The sequence below is a fragment of the Ammospiza caudacuta genome, chromosome 1 (assembly GCF_027887145.1).
Source record: "Ammospiza caudacuta isolate bAmmCau1 chromosome 1, bAmmCau1.pri, whole genome shotgun sequence".
NCBI lineage: Eukaryota > Metazoa > Chordata > Aves > Passeriformes > Passerellidae > Ammospiza > Ammospiza caudacuta.
The window spans coordinates 50133710-50147347 of NC_080593.1; the positions used below are offsets into that span (position 1 = coordinate 50133710).

Sequence of the window (13638 nt, forward strand, 5' to 3'; positions counted from 1 at the left end):
AATTGAAAATACCTCTCACCCAAACTTTATATAATTAATACTTATCCTAAGAGGGGAAAAAAAGACTAAAAGAAAACATCCAAGGAAAAAAGCAGGCAATACTAAAGTTATATAGTCAACAGCTAAATAGAAAGACTAAAACAAATATGTTGATCAGATTTACAACTTAGTCTAAATATTTAAGTTTGAGAAATTTTACCACAGGAACACAAGCACTACACAAAACAGAAGGTGAAATGGAATTTAAGGAACCATAGCAAAGACTGGAAGATGGCAAAGTCACAAGCAATCATTTCCTGTGTAAAGAGAAGAGCTTTAGGGAGTTCATTTGCTGTCCATAATACCAGAAACAAGATCTAGGAAGAAGGATCCAAACCAGATGAGTTTTCTGAACACTAAAAGGTAAACATAAAAATCACACAAAATATTAAAACAACTGGAGGAAATCTTCTCCCTTTATTAAGCATATGCTGTTCTTGACATCAGGATATTGTTGTTCATCCTACTATCCACACACATTCAATACTTGGAAACTATTTGCTTTGCTTCTTGTTTAAAAAAATGAAAATAGGTCCATAAAAGCAAAGAAAGAAAAAAAATGCTGAATATAAGCTTAGTTCTGTCTTCATAAAGGAAGGGAGACAGCAAAACTTACACACCTGGGAATTTTGAAAATATCTCCCAAAAAAATATTGTAAGATTTGAAAACTTGAACCTTCTTCTGGCTGCTGCCAAGAACCTTTTTACTCTTCCAGTACATCCTAGACTGATTCTAAGTTTAACTGCATACTACTGTTTCAATTTTGACACAGATTTCTTCACCCACTACCTCTGTGCACAGCTATCCACAGCTCTAAAGACAATAAAGCTGTCAACTTTCAGTAGGACTGACAAGTTGAATCAAGCTTCCTTTTCCAGCAACTGGAGCAGCACTTTTATTCAGACTGGGTACTACAGATATTCAAAGCATAAAACCACCATGAACACATATTTCAATAGGACAATTCCAGCTCCTTCAGAGGAGAGGCATTGGCTTTAAGCAGTTCCACATGGCTGACCATAGGCTCAGCTTTGCTCTGGCTGTTTTATATCCAATACCCACTGCTGCTGATATTTTCAGCCTTTAGGCTGAAATATACCATGTACATCAATGACATTTTTAGAACTGGTTGAATGCTTCTGACTTTGACAACTCATAGGTTTATGAATTATTCACATGTGTGCCATTTTTACACTATACACTACTCAAAATTTGCAGTTTGAGGCCTGAAAACAATAGAATATATTGGGATTTTTGTTTTAAAGAAGAGACTGTATGCCTAATTGTGTTTACAGCAGAACTCATCCAGAAAAAAGGGGCATATATGCCATCCTCATAGAAGTTAGGATCACTAAACAGTCAAGTAAGGAAATATTCCTGTGCATTGTAGGTTAGGAACATAAATCACAGAAAAAGGATGTCACCTCCATGAGAGCATGCAAAGTCTGTGACAAAACAGACAAGTTAACTTACATCTCATTAATCTTGGTTGAGAATCTGAACACTCAGTATTACAAACCTAAAAATTCTCTTTTAACCTAAATTATTCCATAGCTGCAGACAATGCCTCAAAAGTTATATCATCTAGCAGATATATATATGAATAAGCATATATTTTAAATAAAGCTACTTTGCAGAGTGCTACTAGTTTACATGTGTGCTGTCACTTTGCCTGTATAAAAAAATCTAACTACCCTTTTTTTTGCACCACAGATTCTCAAGTACACAGTAACATGGAGATATATATAAAGATATATATATACACTTACATATATATATATATATGCTCATTGTGTGAGGATAGCACAGGATTTGTAAGGTATGAGGCAAGTTGCTCTAAAGACCTGAGCATGCATTATAGCTCTCTGTGTTAAATAGTATTTTCAACTACTCCTCAACAGAAGTGAATTGGCTACAAATCACAGCACAGTAGTAAGTACTGTCCCTCCAAGGCCAAGCTGAAAGGCTAAACCTACAACCAAACCAGCAACTATTAGGAAAAAAGCTTATCATTTTTATGTTTATGTAAGAATTTTCTAAAGTTAAAGTTGGATGGACAAACTATTTTGAATACATGACAGCTTATCTGATCAATATGGTTCATTTAGGAATCCCAGCTAAAACTGGAAAAAGCACAGCTTTTACTACATAGTACAAGATGTGTGTGACCTGCCCAGCCACACAAAGTACCACACCTGCTACACCAGCCACAGATGAGGCCACAAACACATTCAAAGGTGTTTTCCCTCAAACAGCAACTTTTGTGTGTTCTTCTATGTATTAGCAGCAGTTTTCATGTAATAATGTATTATTATTATTATGGAATAAGCACATCTAGAAAAATGGAAGTGTCTCTTTAAAGTACTCTGTTACTCTGTGAAAGTTTATCAGCCTCCAGAGCCATATTGTGTTTGCATCTCAGAAAAAGAGAGAGGCTGCTTTAAAGGCCCCTCAATAAGTTTTCCCCTAGCAGAGAACAGACACAGGACAAATGGAGGAGTCATTTTCTAGATAAATATTTGTAACATGGTTTCAAATACATGCAAGCAAAGAAAGAAGATAGAAGGTGCAAATAACAATAAATTCATTGTTTGAATAGTTTTTGATGATTTAAAACTTCCATTACTGAAGCAAGAACCCTAGTACATTCATGTATTGTTATTTTTATTTTTTTACTTATTTTTTATTACATAACCTCTAGTTTTCTGTTTCTATTTATAAAAAAAAAAAAAAAACCTCACCAAAAGCATTCTGTTAAGGAAATGTCTGATCACTGTAACAATATTATATTATTCTTGCCAAATATCCTTTTTTTTTCTTTACTTACAGATCATGCTGACAATGACATGCCCTCAGAATACCTGTACGCAGTAATCCAAAATAACAATTAAGAATACCCTGAATGTAAAAAGAATATTTCTCCTCTCATTGCTTTAGTATTTGGTAGCAAGTTTGACTGTGTTAAAGATAAGGTATCTCAAACTCTACAAAAGTATGGTTTTGACTGTATAAAATCCCCAAATACACACAAATCTGTGCACAAGGAAAAAGGACGTGATTGAACATGTGTAATAAATGTTACTCCAAAATCAGTTTCAAATTTCCTGTAAACACAAGAAGAGTTACAGAAGATCTCTACATACTAAAAGAATTGCAGGAACAAATAACACAAAACAAAATCCGCAAGAGAAAACTGTAATTCCTTACTACTTGGCTCTTGAGCCATTTCTTACATTCCTTAACTGATCTCTCTTGGTAATATCTTCATTGTACTTTTGAAAGATTGGTTATGACCTAAAAAGGGAATATTTTCTTTAAAAATTACCTGAGAGCTTCTTACATTTAATTTCTTTAGCAACCACATTTTAAAAATTTCTTTATAACATAAACAAAACACCGGTTGTGTAAATCTGTGAAACCCAGAAAGGATAATTTCTCCATTTGAATTCCCTTTCCATATTATTAAACATACTAATTGCCACTGGTCCTAGAACATTACTTCTTAGCACACCATACTTAGCATGCCACCACTGAAAGCACCACATTAATCTCTTCTCGACTAGCAGCTAGTGATAAGGGTCTCCTGTTTTCATCAGAATTAATGGGATGAAGAAATCTTTTCTGATAGAGTTATTTCAAGATCAAAATAAGGTTATACTACTAATTTTGGTGACAGTCCTTATATATATATATTTTTTAAGCATGCAATTTCAGTTGTCATTCAGTCTTCTATTGAAGAGGACTATTTTCTTAACAGATGAAACAGTTTTGGTAGCAGCTCATCCATTATGGCTCAGTTCCACTGAGATATTTATGTATCTAATTTCCACTGAAATCAGAGTAGATAAGGACTTTCAACCTGTCAGCTTCTCAAATCAAAAGTTATTAAAAACCCAGACTCTCAAAAATAGCCTTGCTTAGTAGCATGCTAAAGGAATTATGGGCAAAAGTAGGTTTGGAGAAGATGAAGTGTGAAAGACTCTAAAGAGCATCAGCAAAATGCATAGATACTGAAAACAAGGCTGAAGGATTTATCAATTCAGGAATAAAACCAATATTGGGTCATTTTCACCAAAGGGGAAAATAGGCTGGAATTAAATCCATGTATTTCCATCCCTTCTATGGTTGACAGAGCACACATGCTATTTAAATTGTAAATACAGCCATACGTATAAAGTATCAAGTCTTTCAGGTTTTCACAGGCAAGAACAATTTTTATTAAGTATTATCCATACAGTAATAGGCATGGTAAAACCAAATTTTAAAGGAAAATCCTGAGAAAATAAAATTCAGGTTTTATTCAGTGCCTTGATACGCAGATTTTTGTTGCCAAACAAAACCCAGCAGCTTGCTGCACACCCCTCCTCCTCTACTGAGACACCTAATTGTTGCCTGTGCAATTTTGTTTTGCTGTGGTATTGAAAGCACCTGGTGCTATAGTGGTAGGAAAGCCACCAAATCGGCTTTGCTACCCAGAGCAGCTCACAAGCAAACTAAAGTAATGAATGGCACCCTAAAAAGCTCTCTATTTAAATACACTACAAAAATGGAGGAGGAAGAAGAGGCAAAATAACCTTCCTTTACCATAAATTTCAGATTATCCTATGTTACACTCTAGCATAAGTGTATAAAATTCTCTAATGCTCAGGGAATTGCTGCTAGCTAGGGCTTCCTCCCGAAATGTACAATCAATGCATCAGACAGGCAGAACCATTTAACACCATGCAAGTGGCAAAACGTCTCCAGGCAACAAAAGGAGCGTTAGACAGGATATACATTGCCAACAGAACTGAAGAAAGTGATATTGAAGACACAACAGCTGATGACACAGGACTGCTGCTAAACTAGAACCTGTGGTAAAGCTTTCTGGATAATCAATAAAAATTATAAGACACCAAAATGAACCTTGAAATACAATCCCATCTTGAACCAAGCTTGTCTACAGCACAGACAGACTGGCAAAATCTTTTATTTCAACCAACAGATACTATCTGCCCTCCAGGCTCTTGTTCCTATGCTCCAGCTGTTCACCCTGCTCTGGCTCAGGCTATGCCTTTGTGCATGTTAAAATTCAGCCTTCCTGGCCTGCTGTGGTTGCTGACATTTTCTTCTCTTTGGACACACACTGCTAGAGCCTAGGGCACGGCCTTCAGTAGCCTTACAGCTTCCTCCTGGCTGCCAGATACCCTCTGGAATTTTTGTACTGGTCTTTCCTTGGGGTATTTTCTCTTCTAATGTTGTGATGACAAATTGACTGAACAAAAGCAACACCCCACATCAGATACTTCTGTTCTTATTATGCTGGTCATCTTAAAGAGTTAAGGCTGACATTCAGAGAAGATCAAATGCACCTGAGCATATCTCTCTGTTTTTCCTTAATGTTTCCCAATGACCTAAGGCTGCTTATAAGCACCATAATGCTTTTAAAATTTCCCCAGAATAAGTGCTGTTTAACATACTAAAACCTTCCAGGCAGAAGCAGCTGGCCACACTGCCCACTTTGCTGCTTGATTCTCTTCCAGAAAAGCCATCTTTCCTGTTTTGCCAGCACTGGTATTCATACCACATCATTCACATTTTACTGGAGGGCATCAGCCTGGCTCCCAAGGCCCTGTTCTTACTGGGTGACAGAACAAGGTCACTTGTGAAACTCAGAGCTGAAGTCCACAGCTGCACAACTCTACCTCGAGGCTTCTGGTTGCTCCAACTGGAGTGCCTCTCAGTGCAGAGCAGGAGGTGCTTGGAGCTTGCCTTTCCTGCTGCCTCCAGCACACCAGCCCATTGTTTGTTGCTCAAACAGCTCTCAACACCCTTTCCTGTGTGTTTCCCTCAAGGGCAGTCACCTATTGCCAGCAACATCTTTGGAAATCACTGCTCAAGCCTTTTAGAGAGTACAGCTTCATTCCTGCAAGCAGCCAGGGTATTAAGGTCTAACAGGTTAACCTGACCTGTTGAGATGCCCATACCCTAATGCAAGACTCACCCTCTCCTACTAAGTCACCCAGGAGCCAGCAATCCTCTGACTCCAGTGGGACAGCTCCTATTTTTGCTGGTTAGAAATGGGAAATCCAATGGTTTGCAGATTAGTGATTGACCTAATTACTTGTAGGCCTAAAATTCAGTTGAAAGATAACATTTTATCAATACTTGCTATCATGTAGCTGGTGTTTGGTAGCCAGCACGGCAGAAAACATTATGCTCAATCCAATACCTCACTAAAAGAAAGAGGCATTACACTTTATTGGCAAAAAAGGTTTGCAAGCTCTGCTTTCCCTAAGCTACTCTGAGATAGGAGCTACATGGAAGACCTAATCCTTCATTCAGATGCACCCAGCTCATATTTGCCTTTCAAGGCACTTAGTTCTAACCATTACCAGAGATGGCAGAACAAACCCAAACCACATAGAAAAATAAACCACTCCTTACCTAATCTTCCATGACTAGAGACTAGTTCAGATCAGGAAAGAAAAATAAATTAAAAAAAAATCCAACAACCACCACATAAACACTAAGAAATCTGGAAAAGCTGTTTATTGTATCCCTGTATATTCTTTAAACATATGCAGAGAGACAGCTGAAAAAACAGGTTTGACGAAGTTTTATCTTCATCATCTGTTAGTCATATACTGATTGGCAAATCTTTCTTTCAATTTGCTTTCTCTTAAAAAAAAATAATGACTGAACATTTCCTTTTTCAGGTAATTATCCATTACTTGTCTTTTAAGATTATATCGTTCCAAACAGTATATGATGATGCATTTAGACATCATTCCTAAAAAAACTAAATTAAAATAAAGCATTTAATTAGCAGTCCAATGTATAAAGTACTTTGAAGTGGAATATGGGGAAACCCATATCATCATCTTTATGGGCTTGGAAAGCAATAGACCCATTAATTAATGGGATAATGGCAGAAAATTAAAATCAGATGAACAAAGCAGTTGCTACCTGTAACCCATCACAAGGGTACAAAGTAGCCCCTCACAATGTTCATTACATATGATACAGATTCTCTATTTCTTGACCAGGTAAATGACAAATCCCCCTTTAAGCATCAAGCAGTCTCTCAAATGGAATTTGCAAAAGCCTAAGTTTGAAACACATGAGAAAGATTCTTTTCTTTGACCACTCAAGTAACTTTGAGACTCTAAGCAAAAATACTGGAGAAGATTCTAAGGTAGTTTCCATCACAACATCTACAAGGACTGTGTGCTCAAATGAATAATTGTGTAATCACAAAAATAATCCGGCTGGTGTCACGCCATTTTGTAGAATCATGCTATAAATACATGTTCTCAAAGGCATTCAGAACATGATATGTTCCTGAACAAAATCACTCCAAGAGAAAAGTGTCCATTCATTTCAATGTAGCAACATTTGCCTAGGGACAGCCATGTCGTTTCAGCCATCCAAATTTAATCCACATCACAGATTCAGAGCCCTTAGGAGAATACCTATCAAAACTTCTCTGAATCCCCACTTCTACACATAGCTGTTTTTATTGACATACATATGGCTAAGTTTTATTCCCAGTCTTCAATATCAGCACACAAGCTAACAGGCTGATGGCATGACAACAGAGACCTGAAATCCTCCTGGAGTGTTCACACGGAGATTCTTCTGCAAGTCCATTTCCCCAGGAGTTTGCACCATTCTAATCTGAACTGACAGAGTCCTCCCTGCAGTCACGCAATCCCATATCCAGAAAGGCAATTCTCCTTATTGCACTCAGCTCAAACTGTAAATGAAATCACAGCTTAAGTACTGACTGCATGGCTGAAGCAGTCAGAACCCTTGTTCTAAGCACCTGTGGAACAGAAATTTTGAGTACGAATCCTCCCCCTCCAAACTGCTCTTCAAAAACACATTTGAGACATAAAAGGTATGGCTTATTACAGAAATGGCTCTACAGTTTCTACAAAGCCATTTCAAAGCTCTGCCTGATCTGCCTCATAAACACTATGCCAGAACTGAGGTTCTTCCTAGTACTGAGCATGAAATCTTTACTATGAAGGGCAAATCTTCTCTGCAAGGCAAATCTCCCTAGAAAATGAACAAGAAAGAAACAAGAAAAAAATCTGCTTTGTGGCTACATATATATGCCATATATGTATAATTAATAAAAGCTACCATACATCAAATGCATTATTAATAATAGTTTTCAATTATAAAAGACAAATCTACGTACCTCTTCATGGTTACAAGCAGTACTTACACTTGACTTCAAAGGAAATAGCATCATAGTAGCATTTCCAAAACACCTTTTTCAAACTGTTTCAAGAAAGGTAACAGGTCGAGATTTAGAAGAGAAACTGGAGATTCAGCATTTGCCAAAATGTAAGTTTCTGCAGAAATAAAATTATCTTGATACTTTTGTTTCAGAAATAGTTCTGAAAATAGCCTATAATCTGCAAGCACACTTAGACATTTGCCCCTTAATATTTATATAACTACCATGTAACATCAAGCTATGATATGGAAATGCCTTTTCTCTGTGAAGCTCTGACCTCAATTTCAACCTCTGAAGACTGACAAACTTGACATACTGGTAGAGTTTCACATTTATGCAGATTTGATTATGTCCTTGTCTCCTTGATTTAAATTTAGAGAACATACTGAGTAACCAGCTGAACAGCAATCAAATCCAATGAAAACCAAATTTACTGTTTCCTTCTGCCTACCAAGGAGAACACAGGAAAACAATGGAATAGAAAGAGAAGAGTGTAACAAGAATTAAGGTAAATATTTTGAGTGCTGCAGCTCAATACCAAATATTGAGTACTTTCTTGTGGGCTACACAGCAGGAGTTCATAGCTCCAAACAGTCAAAAATAAGCAAGTCCAGAAAAGGGCAAATTTCCAGTACTCCTCTAGCAGTGGTTCCTCCAATGCAAAGATAAAAAGCCAGGGGGAATCCCTCAAGAAATTGGCTGTAGTTGATTTTGTCAGCTGAGGTGCCCTTGTGTCAACTATTGCATTTCCATTACCTCCCAGTACCAAACAGAAATTATTCTACTCCATTTAAACATTTAAATTCATGCTGTAGTTTTGTTTGGGATGGGTTTTGTTCTGCTTTGGTTCAGGTGGATGGGGGCAGATGCATAAGAGGGAGGTCATTTGAGACAGCAAAAATTAAGCATTTACAGATCCTGTGCTTACTCTTCCTTGACCAGGTACATAAAAAATCCCTCCTTAAGTATCAAACACTCAAATATAAGTTGCAAAAGCCTAAGTTCAAAACACCTGAGAAAGATACTTTCTATTGACCTGTAAGGAAACTTTGAGACTCTACAGAGACATACTGAAATAGAATCTAATGCAGCTTCCACCCCAAAATGATTCACAGGGACTACAGTTGCATTAGAATTAATTTTGTCACAAAAATAATCCATTTGGTTTCACACAGTGCTGTAGAATCGCACTATATATACAGATTTTCAGACATTCAGAGTACAGCACATTTTTTTGAAAAATTAGGCTGAGAAAAATGCTTCATCGTTACAAACCATTTGTTCTTCAGTCTCAAGAACAATTAGTTTAAGCTTTGAGATATATGCAAGTCATTTATTGATCCTGAAAAAAATGGAATTGACAGAGATACCAGTATATAGCGAATTTTAAGTTCATCATTATATACTTTTAATGCCTCATGTATAAGTTTTTCTGCATTTCTAAGAATGCAAATCTGCTTATCACCATATAGAATTTACTCTGTGTTTACAACCTTCATTCTCAGAACCTTTACAAAGAATGAGAATGTCCCACTCTGCATTCAAAGTTCAAGTGGGAAAGTTGTTTTGTAGAAGCTCAGGGGAACAGCTGGACTCAAGCTCCATCACATTCACATCAAGTATGATGAAAAATTTTAACAGTTCTTGCATTGTCTTAAAACACATGGAGAGGTTAAAACAAACCAAACTAATCCAAACAAACCCAAACCCACAAACAAACAAACAAACAAACAAACAAAAAAAAAAAAAAAGGAAAAGCAGAACTCTATGGAGAATATGGATCACCTTCCTAAAAAGATTATTAGAAAGAATGAAAGTGGATGTTGTGGCTATTGTCTAACCAGCTTGAGGGAGAACTCCTTGGTGTCACAATTTCATCTGGTTTTGTCCTACTTAGCATATCCCACTTATGTGCATTTCTAATTCAGTAGAAAGACTACCAGAATTGCCAGTGGTAACAATTTACATTAAATTAATGCAGTTATTCTGACTTCTAAATGATGAAACAGCTGAAGTACTGTCAATGTGTAGCCTTCTGCTGGGATTCAGATCAATATTGTCCCAGTGCCAAGACTAGTACTACTTTTCTACACCTACCTAAAAATAGTTGCCATGCTTCACAGCAAACCTGACTTTTATTAGCAATTTTCCACATCTGCTAGCCCCATGTTATCCCTCATTTTAACTAGGATGACCAAATATTCCAGTCTGTTCTAAAATAAGCAAGCAGTAAGCTAATAATCCTTCTGATTTTTAGGAACATTGATATTCCCTGTACTAAAAGGTCTGGTGTTAATTGCTCAAAATTAATTCTATGAAGCCACAAAGAATTAAGAAGGAAAGAACAATTTGAATAGGACTAACCCTGTAAGACAGGAAAATTCGAATTACAAGCATGCATTGAATAAAATACTTGAAAAATATTAAAATAATACCAAAAATGGTGGCTACCAGCTTAACAGCTGTCAAGTGCAACTAAGAAGCTGCCCAATACAAGAATCTGAGAGCAGATGGTATAATTTCTGAGATCTCCCCTGTGCAATTACAGCACCAATGCTGCTTTGCAGTATGTCTGATGAGTTTACACTGCTAAAGGTATCTCATTGGGAATGTCAAAATGGACCACAAAGAAAATCTCCATGCCTGGAATTTGGTGACTGGAAAATATTTATTTATAGAATAATAGAATCATTAAGAATGAAAAATATCTCCAAGATTGAGTCCAGCCTCTGTCCGAATACCTCCACATGGTGAATGAAACCATAGCTCTAAGTGCCACAGTAGTTTCCTCAACACCTCCATGGATGTTAAGCATTCCAATGCTTAACAACTCTTCCAGCGAAGAAATTTTACCATATGTCCAACCTGAGCCTCCCCTGGTTCAGTTTACAAATATTTGATAAGTTGTTTTTCAGTCTGTAATTGATCTTAAATTTAGAAGATGAGAGAAATCCATTTTCTTGAACTGACTTAAGATACTACATCTTCTCTGATGGAATATTAATATGAAGAACATGTCACTGAGTCACATCACAATCACTCCACCATGCCACGCCATCCACAGCCTCATTCATGGAGGTTTACTCCTCCTTGTAGCAACAGATACATCCTAAGGCCTTTGCAAAGCAAATCCAAACTGATTCCACACAGAAGAATACTGCAATCATGCACAGTCGATCCATATTTTTATTCCACCTCACATTTTAGTTTTCAAGGTTGCCTTGTTTGGGTTCAGAACATGCAGGCTAAAATTGGGAAGGAGCAGAAGGCAATGTGCAGGGGAAGAAAGAGAGTGCATGAACAAGCCTTCATGTAAAGGACAAAAAGTTGCAACACCACGGGAATGCAGTTCTTCCCTTTGTGAGGCTGAGCACTGCCTCTGCCTCCCCAGAACCTGATGCAGAAAACCTACTAGCACTACACACACGGAAATATAGACATGAAGTGACTGCCTTAAAACACTGTGTACTTCCTCGCGTGGGAAAGGCCAGCAACTGCGCCTTCCTGCTGCATCTATTGTTGTAACTATCACTGCGAAGCACTAAGGCATCAGACAATTAAGTTGTAATTGAAAACAGGGCTCAAACCAATCATCTTCCCAAACATGCTGTGCCTGTCCCTACACACTCCCCCTTACGTGCCTTGTCATCTTCCTTTCACAAACATCTGATGCATCTGTGCCCTGCCACTCGTGGCACACACGAACTGTGTCACACCCCCACAGAGTACCACAGCCGCTCTTCCTCCCCACTGCAACCCTCCTCACACTTGTGCTCCGTGTCGTGCCATCCTCACATACAGGTGAAACAAACCTTGTGCCCGCCACACTCACCCCATGAATCTATTATAAATGCAATAAATGCACCCGTGCACACACATCACAACATCACAGCCACGCACGCTCACACACCCAAGCCACTGCTGCTCTGTACACACAAATACCATACCCTGTATCGGCTACGTATGCCCAGGACTACGGATAATCCTTGCCCCACCCATAGCATACGTGCCTTTAAAAATATCCACAGATTATGCCACACCCAATATTCACTATATATACACACAGGAACAAGCCCGTACCAGACCGCAGCGGGCAGACACGGCTACATACATACGGTGCCATGTCATGGCCCCGCACACAATGCCACATCTCTGCTACAACACAAACACACCATACCCGGAGCCCAAATCACAGCAGATACGCAGAGAGGCACAGCATTACGCTCATTGTGTATCTGCTGTGTGCACACATCCCAGGCCACACCCTGACTCACGGCACATGCATACGGATACAGCACAGCGCCCAAACCCAGCATCCCGCGCATCCCCACGGTGACACCCCATCCCTGCCCTGCGCACCGACACACGCCCTGGCTTTTCCTCTCGACTTTATAAGGGGCACGACACACCTTCATCATTGCCCGGACGCCCTACACACCCATATAAACACACCATGTAAACACACCATCCCTCCTGTGTTATCCAGGCGGACAACACACCTGACTCGCGTCACACGCCAGGCAGAGCCCTGCCATGGCTGCTCCGGCGCTACACGGGAGGAGGAGGAGGCGGCAAGGCGCCCGTCACACCTCGCCCCAGACACGCAGGCATGTGCCACAGCGAGGGGCAGCGCGGCCCCACCTGCTCTGGGCAGGCACGCAGACAGACAGAGGGGCAGACGGACAGAGGGGCAGACAGACACTCTCCTTTCTTTTCGTCTACAGCGCGGGTAGGCGCAGCCCCGCGCCGGGCCGCACGCCCAGCCCCGCATCCGCGCCCCTCGCTTCCCCGCCCGCCACCCTCGCCTCGGGCTGAGCCGCCCGGCCCCGGGGCCGCTCCGCACGGCCCGGCCGGCACTCGCTGCCCGCCCCGGGCGGCCGGGCCAGCCCGCTGCGGCGGGGCGGCGGGGCCGTGCCGCGGGCTCCTCACCATGGCAGAGGCGCGGCGGCGGCGATCCCGGTTGTCCCGGCGACGAGGAGCCCCGAGGAGGGCGCCAGGTGCCCCCGCCGCCGCCGCTGCCGCCGGAGCCGGGGCGGGGCCGCCGCGCGCCCGCGTGACCGGCACCGCCCCTGCGCCGTGGGGCCGGCCCGCCCCGCGCCGCCTCCCGGGGGAAGGCGCTGGCGGCCCCGAGGGAGCGGCCCTGAGGGCGGCGGAGGGGCGGGGCGCTGCCCTCCCTCCCTCTCGGGGCTCTGCGGGGTGCTGCCGGCGCTGCCAGGTGTGGCTGCGTCCTCCGCCGCCCGTCTGCAGCCTGGATTTGTATTGGGCAGCGTGATCTCCTGGAGACACCGAATCGTGGAATCGTCAAGGCTGGAAGGGACCTTAAAGATCATCAGGTCCAACCATCAACCCAGCGCTACCATTGGAACCT

General features: G+C 40.7%; 1 protein-coding gene across 2 annotated transcripts in view; it reads right to left on the minus strand.

Moving 5' to 3' along the window:
- FBXL2 (F-box and leucine rich repeat protein 2) overlaps positions 1–13280 on the minus strand; it is a 50220-nt gene extending 36940 nt beyond the window's left edge. For both annotated transcript variants that reach the window (XR_009274666.1, XM_058803829.1), the window contains exon 1: positions 13200–13280. Coding sequence is in view for 1 of the 2 variants with exons in the window: in XM_058803829.1 (XP_058659812.1) it covers positions 13200–13202 (3 nt within the window). In the remaining variant the exon portion in view is untranslated. The remainder of the gene's footprint in view (positions 1–13199) is intronic.
- Positions 13281–13638: the final 358 nt, after the last annotated feature.